This window comes from Lissotriton vulgaris, chromosome 3_2 (assembly GCF_964263255.1).
Source record: "Lissotriton vulgaris chromosome 3_2, aLisVul1.2, whole genome shotgun sequence".
Lineage (NCBI taxonomy): Eukaryota > Metazoa > Chordata > Amphibia > Caudata > Salamandridae > Lissotriton > Lissotriton vulgaris.
The window spans coordinates 156,106,846-156,127,623 of NC_141690.1; the positions used below are offsets into that span (position 1 = coordinate 156,106,846).

The 20,778-nt window shown below is 44.6% G+C and overlaps 1 protein-coding gene across 3 annotated transcripts in view; it reads left to right on the forward strand.

Annotated features, from left to right (window-relative positions):
- TBC1D14 (TBC1 domain family member 14) overlaps positions 1-20,778 on the forward strand; it is a 944,726-nt gene that overhangs the window by 804,468 nt on the left and 119,480 nt on the right. For all 3 annotated transcript variants that reach the window (XM_086964122.1, XM_086964121.1, XM_086964123.1), the window contains one exon: positions 11,678-11,772. In XM_086964122.1, coding sequence (XP_086820248.1) covers positions 11,678-11,772 — 95 coding nt within the window. The remainder of the gene's footprint in view (positions 1-11,677; positions 11,773-20,778) is intronic.

Sequence of the window (20,778 nt, forward strand, 5' to 3'; positions counted from 1 at the left end):
CAGGAGCTAAGATAACTATAGCTTTCAATGATGTTTATATGAATACATTAAAACATAAGGTAAAGTTGTTGAAACCCGATATCACTCCATTAGCATATAGTGGAGAACCTATAAAATTGCATGGGTATTTTTTGGGTTTGATAGAATTCCGAGGCAGAATGATTTCGGGGAAATTGTATGTGTCGAAAAAAGGGGACAGTTTGATCAAGGTGAACTGGGTGTTTACTTGGATCCGAATTCCAAACCTCAGATTTTATTAAGAGAGTCTTTATGCGTTGTAAAAAATGATGATGATGGTGATTTTACCAAAAGTTTGAAAGCAGAATTTCCAAAAGTGTTTAGAGATGGCCATGGCTGTTTGAAGGAGTATCAGCATAGAATTAAAACTAAGAACAGCTGTGTCCCTATTTCTTGTAAGGTCAAAGGTGTACCCCTAGCTATCAAAGATGAGATGGAGAAGGAAATCAATAAACTTCTAAGTCATGGAATAATTGAGGTTGTTGAAGGAACTGAATGGCTTTCTACTGTGGTCGCTGCTAGAAAAGCCAATGGGGATTTACGTCTATGTATAGATTTACGCCAAGTAAATAAAAATGTGATTGTGGTGCGAAAGTCTATAGCACCATCGATTTGACTTTGGCATATCACCAGATTGAGCTTGATCCTTCTTGCAGAGACTTTACGGCTTTTATTACTCAGTTTGGTACTTTTCGTTTCATAAGGATGCCTTTTGTGCTTGTTTCTGCTTCTTCGTTTTTCCAAAGGGTGATAGAAAATTTGCTCAGGGGCATTGAGGGCATGTGCATATATCAGGATGACATACTTGTCTTTGGTGATGACTTAAATCAAAATGATTCTCAACTAAGATCTGTGCTTACTAAGTTAAGTAATGGTAACTTAACTGTGAAAATTGAAAAGTCTAAATTCAGGTCAGAGTCTTTGAACTATCTTGGTCACAGTATCTCGGGTAATGGTGTTAGGCGAAGGATGATTTGGTGAGTACCATTCGTAATTTGTCTTCTCCTAAGGAAGAGTTGATGAGTTTTCTTGGCATGATAGAGTATTATGCAATATTTATCAAAGGGTTTGCTAACTTGACTTCAAACATGAGAACTCTCTTAAAGAAGGGTTGTAACTTTGTCTGGTCTAATTCATGTGAAGAAGAATTTCCCATTATTAAGGAAAGGTTATCTAATGCTCCAGTTTCGATACCAATCTCAAATCTATCTTAAATACTGATGCAAGCTTAGAAGGCCTTGGGGCGGTTTTGCAACAGGTTGGTCCTAAGGGATTGAGGACTGGCACGTTTCTTTCTCACAGTTTGAGAGAGCCTGAGAGTATGTATTCCGTTGTGGAGCGAGAATCATTGGCTATTTTTTGGGCATTGAAGACATTTCTGTGGGGCGTCGATTTTGAGATAAGATCAGATCATAAGCCATTGGTTGAGATCTTTGAAAATAAAGGTTTAGATATGATGTCAGGTCGTATAACTAAGTGCATCATTGCTCTTCAAGAGTATTCTTTCTCACTCAAGTACATTCCCGGGGTGGATAACATGGTTGCTGAAGTGTTGTCAAGGTTAGTTTCAGGAAAATGTGCTGAAGGTGAGGATGTGGAAAGTGATGAGGCTTGTGAGTGGGTGTGTGCAGTTGAGTTTAATCACATCTCAGAAGAGAGATGGTGTTGTGAGGTAGCTAAAGATGATACTCTCAAAGAAGCAATATCTTTGATTAAAGATAAATGGTCTAGTTCTATATGTGGATCTGAAGCAACTAAACCCTTCTAGTGTGTGAGGGATGAACTTTGTTGATAGACATTTTATTTCGTGGGTGCAAACTTATCCCTTCAATGAGTCTCAGAAAGGAATTGTTTGATTTAGCGCTTGTTAGTCATCCTGGCATTACCAAGACTAAAGAAAGGTTACGATCATCTTGTTGGTGGCCAGGAATGGATACTGGAAAGACAAATCCGTGAATGTATGATGTGTAATCTTAGTGATAATACACCCATCGGATTGCATAGTTACTATTATAGGTGGGAAGAGCTTTCCTCCATCATCTATACCTTCACCTGAAAGAAAATACTAAACATGGAGTCTGTAAAGCAAAGTCATCCTTCATTGAGAAAAACCTAAAGGGGGTAAGAAACCATTTTAATAAACTGTGAGATCCTTCATGAAAGAAATTCACAGAACCCCATTCCGTCAATCTCGATGAGTTGAGATGCACCAGATTTAATAATCTCACCTGCACAAAGATTTGTCACATGAATGGAGTTGATTCTCTCCCACCTCCTTATTATATTGAGAATCTCACCTTAAGCGGCAAAAAATATCTTCTCCACCCATCCATAAATTACATTAAATATACTAAGCTGATAGCGAACTGTCAAACTAAATTTGCTCCACTTACACATTCTCTTGTTAAATCGCATTCCTCATTGCCTTGAATCCATGCAGACCATGAATTTGTTGAAAATCACCAGCCTATTACTGGCATCAATATCTAGCCAAGAGCCTTGAAATGCATTACAAAATAATTGTATTATTTACTGAAAAAGATGATGAGCTTGGTGATTTTCAGTCATGCTTCCGGTCTGTCTTCAGTGCAAACACTACTCTCCATAGAATTGTTGCCTTTTGATGAAAGATACAGCCGGCTCCTAGTTCTTTCTTATATGACGTCTGCTCTTTACACTGTGGACTAAAACATAATCTAAAACCCATAATGAAAGATATCCCTGTGTGCTAAGAATGGAAATCCTCACACCCCACCACAATCCCTTTGGGGGTCCCCCATTGCTCTGTCCTCTCTTCTCCACACTTTCATTCACATAATGAACTGCAGTGCGATGTTTTACTGTAAACTATTTTCATCAATATGGAGATGTTACATCGACCTATTGAAGGATCGACTGCTCAGTCGTTCTTCACACACTGATTAGCCATCTTCCTGAGATTCAGTTTTGAACATCGCAAATAAAACTCAATTCACAGACGTCTAAATGTCTTCTCTCTAATGCAACATCCTTTATATTCACTTTAGATACATTGTTACGTCTGTGTTAGATCAATGGCTGTTGGTTCTAGGCACCATTTAAGGCTGCTGTGTGGCATGAAATCTTTAGTATCAAAGACTTACCTTAAAGCGTAATATTCAAACAAACCGTATTTAACTCTTATATTGGTTATGGCCATTATGTGAATGCCCTGCTCACTGGTCTTCACAAAATACATTCAGCAACCCCCTTAAAGCTGTTTTACACTTTGATGCCTGGCTTTTTCTTAACATCAAAAGGTTCCACTGCATTACTCCTGTCCTCATATTCCTTATTTGGCCGTGCATTTCACTGTATTGTTTAATTGCTATTTGTTAACACCCCTGGGGGACTAAATATCTTCAGTGGTAGCAGATGTCTAAGAAATCAATTACGCCTGCATATCGAGACCCCACATTCAAGAAAAGAAATACCCTCAACTGCTTTCAATGGAAATGCCTCTAAAATGTGAAATCCGGGGGGCGTGGCCAAGATGGCGGCGGAGTAGGATGTGTCTCTAAGTCCCTCCAGCGCCACGAGTTCTAAAGCTTTGTTTCGCACCCTCTTGGGATCCCCCTCCATCAGGGATTTCTGGCCTCCCGACACCCTGCTGCAGCGGCGGGCCGGCTGGGGGTCCTGTCTTGCCCATCGGAGCAGCATTTTGCCGCGGTGGTAGGAGAGGCCTAAACTGCGCCGGAAGCCAGGCGCTGGAGTGTGCCCTAGCTGCGGGAGTGCACGGGGCGAAAGAGACGGCGCAGCGGAGCAGCTGCCGGGCGAGAGAGGGCGAAGTCGGAGCCTCGGCATGCCTCGAACGGCTGGAGGAGGCACCGGGAAGCGGGACTACGGTGACACCTGGGGCCCACCGTTGTGAGGCGCGGAAACCGGGCAAGGTGAGCGGAGACCCGGCTGAGCCGCCTGCTAGAGACCGGGGCTTTGGGGCCTAGGCGGGCCTGGTGTCCCGGTAAGACGGTAGAAGCCCCCTCAGCTCTGTTACTGCTGACGGCTAAGGTGAGCCCCGGTAGAGGGAGGGAAGGCCTATGACTCGTGAAGCCAGCGACGTGGGAGTGGTGAAACCCCGTGATTGCAGTGCGGGAGCCCCTAACTGCCTGGAGCTCCCTGGCATAGCCGAGGGGCGGGCGGCAGCAGGGCCCAGCTGAAGTACCGACTGAGGCGCGCGCTGTGCCCCCGTCCTGCACTGTTTCGCCCTGCGCTCCGGCACTGCCCATTGCCTGATCGGGTGGCGGTTTGTTTTGCGAACTGCCCCTTTCCAGCGAGGGGCTGACTGTACTGCTCCCCGGCCCTGTGGGATCGAGCTCAGGGCCTCAGCCTGAAGTAAAGCACACGTGGCCGGTGTGGGGCCTGATTGAGCACGCGAACACCTAGGCCCGGACGTGAGAGCGGCGCAGCGGCCTTACCGACCTCGGAGGCGCATTGAGGAAGAAGGGCCCACTGTAGTCGGCTATGGCGGCGGCTAGGATGAAGAAAGAAAAGCCGGGCAAGGACGGAGTACCGAAGAGTTCAGGGCAGGCCGTGTCCCCAGTGGCTGACAAGTCCCTGGGTCGGAGTCAGGCGTAGGAACCTGCGACCAAGGCCTTTATGTTGGAGCTTTTCACAGCAATCAAAGAGGACATTGCAGGACTGCGCACCCAGCTGGCCGCGGACTTGAGGGAGGTCCGGAGAGACGTGGACGGAGTAGGAGAGCGTGTGGCCACGCTGGAGGAACATAAGCTTGAGACGGGGGCGACATACACCGGCTTCAGCAGGACGTTATCAGGCTTACCGAGCAGAACCTCGACCTTCAGGCACATGCAGAGGATTTGGAGAACCAGTCCCGTTGATAACAATCAGAGCGGTGCCATGGAAGGGTGAGGGAGCGGATCTCCGTGAGTACGTAGAGGCCCTCTTTAAGCAGATCCTGCAAGACTAGGAGGTCACGGACATTCGCATGGACAGTGCATCGTGAGGGCTTACCCAAGGGTACGAAGGCACCGCTGCTGGACATCCTCATCTGCGTGCATGATTTTCAATTGAAGGAACGTATCCTTAAGATGGCGCGTGACGACGTCCCTCTGCAGTTCCGTGGACATAATCCAGTGCTCTACCAGGATTTGGCGGCATCTACACTGCAGAAGCGCAGGGACTTCAAGCCGATCACGTCGTTCCTGCGCGATCGCAACGTCGCATACATGTGGGGTCATCCTTTCCGGCTCATTTTCCGCTGGCAAAACAATTTGGTTCAGGTACGTTCGCTCACAGCTTCCATGGACCTCCTGGGTATCGAACGTATCGAACTCACCGAAGCGGAGTCAGCGGGCGGTAGCGATACCTTCAGGCGAAGACGACGATCGACGGATTGGCAGAAAGTGGGCCGCTCTGCACCCAAGAAGGGTCCTGATCCCTCGGCGTGTCTCCAGGAGAGGGGCGCAGCTGTAGCCTCCGTGGCTCTGGTTACGGAGGTGGCTCCGGATGATGTCTCGGAGGTGATGTGAGGCCTGAGAGGGTACACTGCTGGCGTCAGAGGGGGGTCATCCCCTGAAGGTACTCTAGTATGTCCTGTTGGTTGAGTGAGTCCCGTATCGGGAAGTGGAAGACTGTGGACTGGTACCTATTCCCCTTGCCTTTGTGGCCTGTATTATGGACTTGCGTACTTCACTCTGTCTTTTTCTACTTCAGTTTGGCTCTGTTATGGGGGGGTTCGGTGTGTGTTGGGGGAGGGTGGGTGTAGGGGGGGGACTCCGCATCAGATCTTTGTCGCTCGTGCATACGTGTGCATTTCTGCTCCTTTCCTTCATGCTGATTGGTGAGTGCTCTGAACACTTGCGCAGGCTATGCTAGGCCCTGGATTTGCCTCGGAGCACATGCGATGCAGATCTAGTTAGACTGGGATGGCTAGGGAGCTGAAAGTGGTGAGCCTTTGTCCGGGGACTAAACAATCCAGTGAAACTCTCTAATGTCCTGTCTTTCCTTGAGCAGTCTGGGGGTGATATAAGCCTCCTACAGTAGACTCACCTCCTGCACAAGGACGAGCGTCGAATGCGAGATAAGAGATTCCCCCTTCAGTTGTGGTAGTCGGGCCCGGCTAAGAAAAATGGAGTTGCCCTCCTCTTCAGGTCCCGGATGCGCTGTAAGGTCTTGACTCATCTGGTAGATATACTGGGGAGATTCCTGGCAGTGCGGGTACAGTGGGGGGACACGATGTTTACCATTGGGTCCATGTACGCACCAAACACACAGCAGGAGCCCTTTCTGCGCACAGCTTTGGCCCAGGTCCTTGCTTCCCCTGACGCTTTCCTCTTGGTGGGGGGGGACTTTAATCTTGTAATGGATGAGACTCTTGATAGGTTGGTGAATAGGCTGCACAGCTCGGGGTCCTGGTCAGTAGAGGGGAAGCAGTGGTTGGCAGATGGTGGCTTGCATGATGTTTGGCGGCTGCAACACCCCCAGGAGCGCGACTATACATATTACTCGGCGGCAAACCAGACATACACGCGTCTTGACCACTTTCTGGCTTCCTCCGCCCTGTTGCCCCACCTTCACAACGTGCATAATGCCCCCGATCCCTCTCAGATCATGCGCCCCTGACGGTCATGTTCACCCTATGCGGCGCGCGCCCTCCCGCAGCTGGCTGGCGGTTGCGAGACTCCATGCTTCGCGCTGACACTGTAGTAGAGAAGATTAGGGACACTATCACGCGTTACTTCGCCGAGAACCCCATCGGAGAAACGGCGATAGCATCTATTTGGGAGGCGCTGAAGCTGGTGGTTAGAGGGGACTTTATTGCTTTGGCAGCCACATACTCCAAGCTTCGAAGAGATAAGAGGGAGGAGCTGGAGAGGGAGGTCCGAGGCTTGGAGGCTGTCCACAAACGTACTGGGGCCCGCAGGGTTTGGAAAGAGCTTGAAACTAAGAGGCGCATGCTGAAACATCTGGATCTCGATAGGGCGGAATATGCGTTACTGCGCCTGCGTCATAAGTTCTATCTGAGCGGGGACAAGGGGGGTAAAATGCTCGCACATTGCTTGCGGGCCCAGGCCCAGTCTCGTGCCATCACCGACATCCGGGATCACCAATCTGTGTCGCGTACCACTGACACTGAGATCGCCGCGGCCTTTCGCCATTTCTACCAAACCTTGTACACAAAGGAGGGTTCACCGCCCGTAGATTATGACCGGTACATCGCGGCGGCTGGCGTTACCCCCTTGTTGGAGAGTTCTGTCGAAGATCTGAACATGGAGATCCACGTGGAGGAGGTTATCTCTGCCATTGCCCGAATAAAGTTAGCTAAATCCCCCGGGCCCGATGGTTTCTCGGCACTATTTTATAAAACCTTTTGCCGGGAATTGGCTCCGTTTCTGACCCGCCTTTTTAATTCATTCCTGGAGACGGGCTCGGTCACCCCCTCTATGTCGGATGCTGCCATAACGGTCATACTTAAACCTGGCAAGGACCCCGCTAATTGTAGTTCCTACCGGCCAATCTCTCTCCTCAACATTGATGCCAAGCTTTTTGCGGGTATTCTCGCGGCGCGGCTTAGCCCCCTTATGGATGGAGTGGTTGAACCGGACCAGTCGGGCTTTGTTCCCACCCACCAAGGCAGTGACAACTCCAAGAGATTTCTGCACCTGCTGGATGGAATCCACCGCGCAAAGACCCAGGCCTTCCTTCTATCCATCGATGCGGAGAAGGCCTTTGACAGGGTCGAGTGGGGGTTCCTTTTCCGAGTGCTACGGGCTTTTGGGCTAAAGGGCAATTTCCTGCGCTGGATTCAGGCCCTGTATGCATCTCCAAAAGCGGTCGTGCGGGTCAATGGCTGTAGATGGGCGCCATTCTCTATCACCAGGGGGACACAGCAGGGGTGCCCTCTCTCGCCGCTCCTGTTTGCGTTTTATATGGAGCCCTTTGCTCAGCCTGTCAGATCCCATCCCGACATTGCGGGCATTCGTTTCGGAGCCGACTAGCATAAAATAAGTCTGTACGCTGATGATGTTATCCTGGCGCTACAGAACCCTGCTGCCTCTCTGCGGAGATTCGGGCTTTCCATGCTGCGGCTGGTTTTAAGGTCAACTTTACTAAATCTGAAATCCTTCACATCTCGGTCCCGCCGGAGGATGTCGCTGACCTGCAGCGGGATTTTGACTTCCACTGGACACAATCTGACATCAAGTACCTGGGCTTCCGCCTTGCGTCGACCGTGCCCCAGACGCTTTCCTTGAATTATACCAATCTGGTGGAACAGACTACCAAACTATCTCCGATTGGTCGCGCCTTAACCTGTCGTGGTTTGGCAGGTTAGCGGCTATCAAAATGACTCTTCTGCTCAGAATACTTTACGTCTTTCAAATGCTCCCCCTCACACCACCAAGGGGGGCTCTGAAAAAACTCCAGGGCTTGCTGAATAGATTCTTCTGGGGCAACAAGTGCCCACGTGCGGCCTTCGCGGCGACCACACTCCCTAAAGCCAATGACGGTTTGGGCTTACCTCATCTCGCGGCCTATTTTCAGGCCACCTGTCTACGCTTCGTGGTCGAATGGAATAGGCCGGAATCGAGTAAACATTGGTTATTCATGGACCAGACTGTGGCGGGTTGCAACATTTGGCGGGAACTCTGGTTGCCTCGCAAGGATAGGGCATGGGGATTATACTCCTCGCCAGTGACGTTACCAACACTTAAGGCATGGGATCAATTGGCAATTCGTAAAGCTTGGACTACCATCCCCTCACCCATGACACCGATTGTGGACAATCCCGCCTTCCCCCCTGGCCTTGCATCACCGGTCTTTCATCGCTGGCGAGAGAAGGATTGTAAAAGAGTGGGTATGCTCTTTGATCTTGAGGGGCTTGTCCCCTTTTCGGAGCTCCGGTCTGAACATTCCCTATGGATGTGTCAGATAGTTTTGCCTATGCACAAGTAACTCATTGGGTGTCACACCCGGCCAATGTGGCTTTTATGTCGCGCTCCCTCACAACCTTCGAGCAATGGCTCCTACGTAAAAAGAATGACCAGAGCCTTATCTCTGAACTATATGCCATGATCTTGCGTGATCCACAGCGGTGACGTACAAAGGCGCAGGTGCGTTGGGAGGTGGAGCTGGGGCGTCCGCTCTCGCAGAAGGAGTGGGAGCAGGTATTCTACCACATACATCACACGACCGCTAACACAGCGGGTACGGAGTCAGCCTACAAGCTTGCGACGTACTGGTACTATACACTGCCGCGCGTTGCATCCTGGGACAGGGCTAAATCCAGTCTTTGATTGAGAGGGTGCGGTATGTCGGGCAATCTCCTGCATTTGTTATGGCACTGCCCTAAGCTAGTACGATATTGGATAACAGCTCTTGATGAACTAGACGCTGCATTTCAGATCACATTGCCTGGGCTACCCGAGCATACACTGCTAGGCCTCCCACACCCTACTTGTTTACCTCTTTGCACGCCGCTAGGGTGACAAATTGCACTAGGATTGCTGACTGCACGACAGGTCCTGCTGGCACGCTGGGGCTCCCCGGACGTCCCGGATGTGCGTGACTGGTTGATGCGCCTGTGGCATGTCTTGGCGATGGAACGGCTCTTCTTGAATATGGATGGTAGAGGGTCCGAATATGCTTCCCTGTGGGCTTCGTTTCTGAGTCTTCTATCTAGGGAATTCAGAGAAGTTACATTCCCAAAGTACCTACAAATCCTACAGCTTATTCCTCTGGATCCGATGGGGGCTGTTCCAGGGCCCTAACTTCTGGGGTCGGGTCTGCTTGGATCGGAGCGGTGGGTGTGATGCACGTACCTGAGCGGATGGTTGATGCGGAGTGGGGAGGGAGGGTGGGGGGGAACGGGGGTATCGTCTAGGAGAGGAGAGGTGGTGGGGGGGGGGAGGATGTGTGTTCTTTGTTTTCTTTCTTTGTTCTGGCTGGTTTTCTTTTCTATGAAAATTGCGGACTCTGCTATGCCGGTTTGAAATGCCTATTGTTTTTACTACGCAGGACCGCCCTCTGGGTTGTAGGTCCGAATGCCGTGTTAAATTACTGCTTGTTTACGCCCTGCCGGCGAGTCGATGTAGGCAGCTGGGCTGTGTATGATGCTAACTTGCCGCATAATAAAATGTTTGATTTGAAAATGTGAAATCCACCGTCTTCTGTGTTAAAATGAAAACGTAAAATGTACCTCTCTGTAAACGTACCTCGCCTACAAATGTTAAAGAACCATTCTGCTGAAGCTTTCCTTCTGCAGCTGAAAGTGCTTTCACCTTGCAGTGTATACGATATGTGGATTTCTAGCTACATGCATATGTTCCAGAGCTAATTGTATTACCTGCAGTTGTACTGATACGCACAGCTGGTAAAGCTAAAATAAACAGAAAAAATCTCAACATTCCTGAATATGCCTAGCTTTTTTTAATTTAAAGTACTAATCAGTTAGATGACTTTGCGACTAGCATGTGATTGCTTCATAATGGTCAATTGCTGCTAAATGTATCCCTTCTAGAACCAGGACCTAGGCATTCACACAGTTTTTAATTGTTACTCTTTAGGAAACTGACACACACATCAACTTTGTCTGCTGCTCAGATCAAGGAGCATGCTTGAGCATTGATTTCGATGTTATTCAAGAGATCAAGCAGATGTTACCCTAGATCAGCATTGTCCATGTTTTGTACCCAAGTACAAGAACCATAACAGACATCTAGTATATCCACATTTGCAAGGTTTACATGTAATATATGAAACCTTTAATCAAAGTTGCTGGTTAGCTTGACTGTTGCACGGATCACAGTGGTGGACACTTGTGGCCTAGAAACATTTATGGATCCAAGTGAAATTCTTAAACGTTCCGCAATTAGTGATAGGCAACTAATTCAGAGGTTTATACTTAGAGGAACTGGGTGTCATCTTTCAGATGTTAGCAGGTTGCCTCCGTTTTTCTTTCTGAAGTTCTCATTATACCAGTACTTTGTTGTTTGTCATAAAGGAAACTATGATATGAAATTGTTAGCAATAGATGGTTCCATTTGAAATGGTTTTCATTTTAGGAGCAAAGTGTTGGTTGGGTTCAAAAAAGGCTTCTCAAAGATTATGAAATGCTTTTTTTTTTTAGAGTTGCATTGCGATAGAAATATTTAAAAACAGTAGTATGGTGGAAGAGAATGTCCTTTCTTGGAATAGAACCTCAGTTAACTTGGTTAGGTGATCAACAGCCATCTGCTATCCCGGATTAATCCACAATCTGCCATACAACATTTAGTGGAGTATACGGCAGAGGTTGTGAAAACTAGCAAGGCAGGTTCCAGAGATTAATGTAAAGCCGAGTGGCATAAATGACTGTCCTCTACATCAGTAAAACAGGAATGACTAATCAGAATGCATTTATTGTATGTGAATATTGTATTGTGGGTGTCATGCAATAAAATGAAACGTAGATATATTTTTTGCATCAATTACTATATAAAGTATTTTAAGGAATAAAAACTTCAGCAACAAGTTTTAGACGTAAATAAAGGTGTTTTTTAAAATGTCCTATCATTTAGATTCCATTTTGTAAGGGCAAAACTTAATCCCTACAGTGTTTGGGAAATCAATTTATTTATTTTACAATATACTTGGGACCCATTTGTTGAGATTTTAAACGTGCAATAATTGTTTTTATTTCTAGATTCTGGATTATCTGCTGGGGACAGAGAAGCAAGTTTGGAATTAATTAAATTGGATATTTCTAGAACATTTCCGAACCTCTGTATTTTCCAGAAAGTATGTATTTGGATTGAATAATATTTTGCCAACTCTTTTATTAAATAACTGCATATTTTTAAATTGTCTAGCAAGTATCTGTGCTTAGTGCTGCCCCATGTATTGTTACCGAACACATCCACCTTCAGACCGATGTCAAAAGATCAAGATAGGCACTGTGTGCTTCAGCGTGCCAGCGGGCAAATCTAATCGATGTGATGGATTCAATAATTGCTGAATAAAGGAATATTTGTACTGAATGGCGCATGTTTGTGAAGATAGTCAAAAGTGAGCTATTACGAAAGGTTTCAGGTGTGGCTTCTTTCACTTAAGTCCATCGGGTTAACCTCAAATAGGTCAGTTGCACTCCTCTCATGTAATGAGGACTGATAATGGAGTCCAGGAAGAAATATGATGTCTGAGTGGTATGTGGCCTGATTTGGCTACAGATTAGAAGGGAGTTATGATGTATCAAAGAAAGGAAGGGAAAGGCAGGACACAGGAAGTGCGGTGTTCCATGCTTAAACTCCAGAAATAAACAATGCCCATCTTACATCAGAGAGCATGAAGTATTTGATGCGGGTACACTTGGAAGGGGAAAAAGATATGCTTCTGTGGTGGCCCCTTCCAAAACTTTAAGAGGTGATGTGGGTAAGTGAAGATTGTCCAGTTTGATCAGACAGTCTTTTATAAAGTGGAGGATTCAAAAGTAACAGGGAGCCAGTATAACCTTACATTGTATTGTGATAGTTTTTGTGAGTACCAGCTAGTCCTAGTGTGCAAGGGCTAATCATCTTTCTTTTGGTATTGGATGCTAAAGTCAGATGGAAGATTGCGATATGACATCTGGATTTGCAAGTATGATGAGGACTCTGTGTGTTTGTGCACAAACGCAAAGGACAGTGTCAGTAGACATCGGTGTCAGAGGTAACTTTGACTTGTCCATGTCTTTTAAAGTCCATGTTCCTCTGTATTCTCAATATGCCAGTGATAACTTAATGCAACTAATTCTGCTGTATTTACCAACACCTCCCTTTGCATGTTTGCTGAGTTGGAAGTGACCAGTGACTTAAGAAGCATTCGAATTCTGAGGGTTTGTAAAATTGTTTTGTTTTTCCATCAAAAATTATTACTATTGTGGCCAGTTCCAGCTAGTGAAACTGGACAGCCCACTACTTTATCACAGGTCATAGACTCACAAACTCTCCTATTCCAGTTTGTTTCTCTGAAGAAAATGTCTGAAATGTGGATGCTACTGCTCTATGGAAGGGACAGCGTGTTGAATGTGGCTATGTCACAGTGTGTGGCCTAAGTCGATGGAGGACTTGATTTACAAAAGCCCTGCTTTTTAAGGTGTCCATAGAATGGTGCACGTCTGCATCTACTAGTTTTGCGGTCTTATGTTTACAGTGATCACTTTGAGACAATAAGTTGTTTACTAACGTGGTAGGAGTGAAAATGATGAGCAGTCTCTTGGCCAAGCACCCTCTGTATGAGTGATGTTTGAGCGTCCAGACTACTGCCTGGAAACATTAATAACATTAATGATTTGGTCTCTGATCACTTCCAGCAGCCATTGGTTTTCTTCACCTAAAATGTGCATTCAGTCTACTCGCAAATGCTCTCCACCTACAATGTGTCATTCAGTCCACTCACCATATAGAGATTCAGCATTATGCGCATATACCACAAGTCTTCCCAGAGATCCTGCAGGGGAAGAGGTGTCTATCTTCTGTCATGAAGATGAGAGGCAATGGAGACCACTGCCTGCGTGATGCACTGCTTAGGACACCTAGTGTCTTCAATAATTTTCAACAGTCTGTGTGATTTATAATCATAAGTTTATAATTATTCTGTTCTTTTTCAAAACAAGTTTCCTAATTTACATGATTAAGTCTATAAATCAACAGTTAAGTGAGTAACCAAATTACAGTTCATTCGATGTTCAATAAAAGCATCTGAATAATGAATTCAGTCTCAACAAATTGTACATGTTGTAACACAAAAAGCAAATTAGAATTTTAACATAAACTCCCAATGCATTTCGGGTTCCTCTGAACCCTTCTTCAGGGGATTAATAAAGATTTAATAACAATTTTCAATGTTCAACTTCACGAGCTTGTGCTGAACCTACAACGCAATAATAGAAGCCATGACTCAAAAGCAGTCAGTTAGTTAGCAATCAATGAAATACATAAGCATCTAATGGGATTTGCACTGAGAAAATAACTAAAGAATGTTCTGAAAAAAGGAAAGTGTTTAAGTAACTGTCAGTGATGTGTTAGTTTGTGAAAACCCTTGTTTTTCATACCCTATGTTGTAACTACTTTGCAACTTACTCATGCTATTTGTTAACCTTATAGCCCGATTTCCCTCTCGTGGCCTTCAGAAAAATCTAATCCAAAATCCACTGTTAATTATCACTGGAAAAACCACAACCACCATGTCTGTGCACTATATGTAGTTCTCGCCCTTACCGTAGTTGTGCTGTCAGCTTTAAACCGTGTATAATCTGAAAGGATAAACCATCCATCAAATGTGTTTGTTCACCACCATTTGCTAGCTCATACTGTGCTTCTCTGTACCACTGTTCTTAGTCTTACCCAAGCTTAGCCGTCAAACGTAACTCCAGATGCCAAAAACGCTGTCCTCACGCTCGTGTTTGCCTTCACAAGTTCTATCACAACAACGTAAAAACCTGGTTTAATACATAAACCCCATTATCCATCTAGAAACATCCTTCACATGCGGCGTATAAACTGCGCCCAAGCTCACCTATTTCGCATTCTACCGGGGTCTAGTATCGGGCTTGCAACGTTAGTCTCGTGCCATCAATGCACACAAGTGCTGCGGTTACTTCCGCGTTCAGATTTAAAGGGGCCCGCCCCTAATGTTCATGTCGTCTGGTTAATTGAATATTTAGAAACTTTATTTAGGCTTAGGCTACGTTTGCTTGACAATCCCTACTCAATGTAAACAAACGTCCTTCACAACACAAGAATACTCCAGATGCCGCTCGCATCATCTGTCTATGCTTATCTTACTTATAATATGAACCCTGGTGATTCTTAACGTGTTATCCTTGTTCTACTCATTCTCATAAAATGTCCAAAATATGTTACGTCACCTACTTCATGCCGACCACTATAGCACTAATCATCTATGTGATGTGACTATTACAAACTCTCCCGCTTTACTCTTGATGTGTATCGTAAAGAGACTCTCCAATCCGTGTGTGTTATGATATGTGAAAAGTATCCCATATGTACAATAAAAGTATGAAAGAAAAAAGTAATAGAAAACCATACAGTGCAAATCCCTTACAGTAGTCAATTTGAAATACACCACCTGTAGTTAATTAGGAGACATCGCGCAGCATGTAACCTATGTTAAATGTCATCATCATTATAAAAAGCATAACAGTTCATAATGGTCGTTTAAACCTCCTGGTTGTACTGTCCCCAGCATTTTTATCCAGTTTTTTCCCTTCGTGCCAAGGAAGTATTTACATCCCAACCTGATTCACATTGTATTTTTTCCAAAATAGTGTATCTCATTTGGGGAATTGTAGGAGCTGCTTCTAGCCAGTGTGCTACTAGCGGAGATGTGGTGGTTTGATTCCGAATCCTACTCTTATGTTCCACAATTCTCATTTTGATTTTTCTACTTGTCCTACCCACGTACACCAAACCACAGGGGCATTTGATGGCGTAGATAACCCCCTCTGTGTTGCAATCTGTACATAAAGGATACTTTTCACATATCATAACACACGGATTGGAGAAAGTCTGTATACGATACACATCAAGAGTAAAGCGGGAGAGTTTGTAATAGTCACATCACATAGATGATTAGTGCTATAGTGGTCGGCACGAAGTAGGTGACGTAACATATTTTGGACATTTTCTGAAAATCAGTAGAACACGGATAACACGTTAAGAATCACCAGGGTTCATATTATAAGTAAGATAAGCATAGACCGATGATGCGAGCGGTATCTAGAATATTCTTGTGTTGTGAAGGATGGTTTTTTACATTGAGTAGTGATTGTCAAGCAAACGTTGCCTAAGCCTGAATAAAGTTTCTAAATATTCAATTAACCAGACAACATGAACATTAGAAGCAGGCCCCTTTAAATCTGAACGCGGAAGTAACCGCAGCACTCGCGTGCATTGATGGCACGAAACTAACGTTGCAAGCCCGATACGAGGTCCCGGTATATACGCCGCATGTGAAGGATGTTTCTAGATGGATAATGGGGTTGATCAGGTTTTTACGTTGTTTCGATAGAACTTGAGAAGGCGAACAGAAGCGTGAGGACAGCGTTTTTGGCATCTGGAGTTACGTTTTACGGCTAAGCTTGGGTAAGACTAAGAACAGTGGTACAGAGAAGCACAGTATGAGCTAGCAAAAGGTGGTGAACAGATACATTTGATGGATGGTTTATCCTTTCAGATTATACACGGTTTAAAGCTGACAGTACAACTACGGTAAGGGCGAGAACTACATATAGTGCACATGTAGTGGAGAAGTGTGGCTCACTGGTTAGAAGCGGCAGACCCTGAAGCAGAGATCAGGCCCGGGACCAGGGTTCAATTCCTGACGTGGGAGGGTCTTGGGCTTAAAGTCCGCGGACTCGATAATTCTCTCGCCTCTGCGCCTACTCTAATCATGGGTCCCACGCTGCAACTCTGGGCAATAGCTTGCTTAATCTCCACAACGGCCCCTACAATGCTGGGATGCCTGGCTTCACCTTGGGGGTGCCCCGGAGGGGCATCTCAGAGGGCGAGCCAGGAAGGGTTCCACAGCGTTATACAGCGCCGGGGCGCCCCGTTGCTGGGGCAGCTGTGCGCTTTACAAGTAGACTACATTTACATTTACATGGTGGTTGTGATTTTTCCAGTGGTAATTAACAGTGGATTTTGGATTAGATTTATCTGAAGGCCACGAGTGGGAAATCGGGCTATAAGGTTAACAAATAGCATGAGTAAATTGAAAAGTAGTTACAACATAGGGTGTGAAAAACAAGGGTTTTTACAAACTAACACATCACTGACAGTTACTTAAACACTTTCCTTTTTTCAGAACATTCTTTAGTTGTTTTCTGAGGGCAAATCCCATTAGATGCGTAAGTATTTTATTGATTGCTAACTAACTGACTGCTTCTGAGTCATGGCTTCTATTATTGCGTTGTTGGTCCAGCACAAGCTTGTGAAGTTGAACATTGAAAATTGTTATTAAATCTTTATTAAACCCCTGAAGAAGGGTTCAGAGGAACCCAAAATGCATTGGGAGTTTGTTAAAATTCTAATTTGCTTTTTGTGTTACAACATGTACAATTTGTTGGGATTGAATTCATTATTCAGATGCTTTTATTGAACATCGAATGAACTGTAATTTGGTTACTCACTTAACTGTTGATTTATAGACTTAATCATGTAAATTGTATTGTATTGTATTGGATATTGGATTTGTAGAGCGCCTTATCACCCAGGGGTCTCTAAGCGCTAAGCAGAGGGTGGACACAGTACTGTTAGGGGAGCGAGTTAGACAGTACCCCATGCCTCCTGAAACAGCACCGTTTTTAGCTTTTTCCTGAAGGGTAGTTGGTAATTAGGATACTTGTTTTGAAAAAGAACAGAATAATTATAAACGTATGATTTATAAATCACACAGCCTGTTGAAAATTATTGAAGACGCTAGGTGCCCTAAGCAGTGCATCACGCAGGCAGTGGTCTCCATTGCCTCTCATCTTCGTATAGCTTCAGGGTTTCAGGGCTAAAACCCCTCACATGTAGTAGCACGCATATTGAGATACGGTTATTTCAAATAGTTACACAACAGATTCAGAGGAGCACACAGGTGTGCAGGCCCACCACTTTCATTAGTTTATCTTCTGTCATGGGTATTGTAGACATTTCTTCTTGGGTTTACAGGTCTACCCTCTACCGGTATGAGGGAAAATCCACATTCCCTAGGTCTAACATTTCGCCTGATACCATAGTGCATTGTGGTCCAGATGGAGTTACCGTGCTGCATTGCGGAAGCATCTGGACATGCTAATGACTACTCCCAAATTTTTGTTGCCTGACTGCCTACTTCCCTGCAAGACTCCCAACCTTTGCTTTTTCCAGATGTGAGCCTACAATGCAGGCGGTGATGATGATGAGCACTTGAAGACTACATTGTAGCTTGAGGAGTCAAGAAAGTAAAGGTCCTTTACCTTTCTTACTGCTACATAATAAAGCCATAGTAAGGCATAGATAAAGGCACTGACCACCCCCTCCCCCCCCCCCCACAAGGCAACCAGTGACCATCAATAGCCAACAGGTTACCAACAAAGGACCAGTTGTCTTAAGCTGCTGATGACAACAGCATGTGTACATACTACCACAGGCATTGCACTTGTCACTGTTTACAGATTGCTACTGTATACCATCATATTGAACCTTATGCATGTTTGTTTAAGGACTGTTCATCTCTTATCAGGGCCCTTAACAGGAAGTGAAGTAATTCAAAGCACAGTACTTAGAACTTCGGTATTCTGTGTACTCAATCAATTGGTATATTATGAAAATTATTCAACAGATCCACTGCCAGAGTGATTGACGGAAAACAGTTTTTGGCTTTGATTGGTCTTTCTCAAATGTAGCAATACATGGAAAAAAACGGATAAGACCCACCAGTGAAACAAACGAATCAGTAAACTAATAAGAACTAGCCTGCAATAAAGGAAGAATCGGATACGGAGTTGCCTCTCTTCCCAATGGCACATGGTCAAAATTGAGATCAGCACACGCATTTTCATTCCCTCTGAATGCCCTTTGCGGAAACATATTTAATAAAAAATAAAACAAATTCTATGAATAACTGTGAGCTTCCTAAGGCAAATCACATGGTAAACGGCGTAAAACTGTTTATCATAGAAGTCCCTAGCAAGATAGTTACCACCAAAGATGCCCAATATATCAAGGCTCACTCTTGGGACAACACCCCACTGCCAAGCTCTACTCACCAAATGCAAATGACCCTAAGTGGTAATCCTGTATGGTAATGTAGAGTATTGAGATAGTGAAAGTGTACTTGCTAAGGTGATATTTCTTTTGCTATTGGTGCTGACAATACTCGTTAAAACCCGACCAATCGTCTTCCGATTGAATTTTGGTAGCAAGCTCTCCGCTTGAGACTGATTTTATTCTTCCTGACATACCTTCTAAGGCTCTGAATAACATTTGTACTACCTAAACTGTAGAAGCTTTAGCGCACCCCGGGACTGAAAATCACCTATAGCATTGACAGTGGATGTTGTCTCAGGGCTACAGCTGGGAGACTCAATTTTGGAGAAATCGCCTTACCAAAACCAATGTCATAGACTCACCTAAGAGCTTGAACAAACAGGACTTCATCCCTTAAATTCCAATAAGAAGAAAAAAACTTTTAAAAAGAAATTAAACTGTGATTGTATAATCTCTAAAAAAGTTCTTCTATGAAACTACAACTAGACCGAAGATAAGAAAGAGTAAGGCTGATGCATTAAAGGGAAATAATCTTGAAACCAATGAGGTGGAAAATTCCAGAACTGCTGATGGCAAAAACTCCCTATTTGTGTATCCGATCTTCTCCAGGGGTGGTAAGAAGGCAGCTAGTACAGGCAGAAGTATACAAATGGACCAAGTGTGAAATCAGCTGCCAAAAAAGAGAGAGTTTGGTATGATCATTAAAACAAATGTATGCACAAATTCAGATGGCGCAATTCTTGTCTATTATACTCCCTTCCATCATGAAGGGCCCCTAAAAGTAGTGGCTATAGAAGCTAGTGAACAATCATTAAATCCACTAGATGAACCCTTTTCTGTGGGGAAGGAAGATGTGGGAAGCAAATTGCTAAATGATACAGCACAATTTGATCCTATGTCTAGTGTCAGTGCTGACACGTAATTATGAGTTCATTGATTCATACCCAGTTGTCAGTATACCAAGATGACTTAATAAATCAAGCCTTCTAACTTTATTTTATGCAATTCTCTTCTACTCTGACTACTGCTTCACCAGTTCAGAAGGGTTGTTGAAGAGGGTAGAAAGTGACCATGACCCCTTAATAGTAAGTCTTGCTATAAGTGGTAACCGGCAGAGAACACATAGAATGTAACTAGGTAGCACTTCATCAAGAGATCATCCCGACCAATAGGAACACATGCGATCGACTATGAAAAGTAGCTCAAAGAAGCTCCGCACCTGTCTGCCATACTATCCAGGTTTTTCTATATAATCCTGGATAATCTAGAGGAAATAATATAATCTTCGACTCCTTCCAGCTAAAGCTCTTTGAAATAAAATTCTAATGGGCTTGCCCTGACAAGTCACCCAAGAACTGATATTCTTAATAATTATGGATGGTATGATTTAGAGTAGTTTAATATAAAATGCACAGTTTAAAAGCGTTAGTACCACCTTCATCTATCTAACTAATTGTATTTCCAGCAAATTAGAAGAGTATAAAAATCAAATTAAGATTAAAAAAAGGAAAGTCCAATATAATTTATGTATCAAGCTAAAAGACGCCAAATAGAGGAAGGTTTGAAAAAGGTTTGGGGAAATTGTTACTTATGCTGGGGTGATTGAGGTCAATTGACAGGAATGCCATATTGAGGCTAGCAAGTGAGTTAGCTGCTTTAGTAACCTGTACAAGGGAGAGAGTTATGGCATCAAAATAGAGAGAATTCGTAGATCGGAATAGAATGGGAGGTGATCTTTCGAAAATCTTTCTCTGACTCTATTGGCTCGAAAGTAGAAAGAGCATTGTTAAGTATGAAAATTATAAAGCTCCTGGTCCTGATTTAATTCCCTTAGACTTGTACTATCCTGAATCCAAATAGTTATTCATGTGTGTTATTTCTTTTTTTTAATTTTGTTGTAGCTCCCAACGCTGTACCTCCCCCCTGTTTGGGCTCTGCGAACCTGGTCCCTTTTCTTAAGGCAGCTGCAGTAGCCTATCTAATTATCAAGCCAATCTCAATACTGGACTGG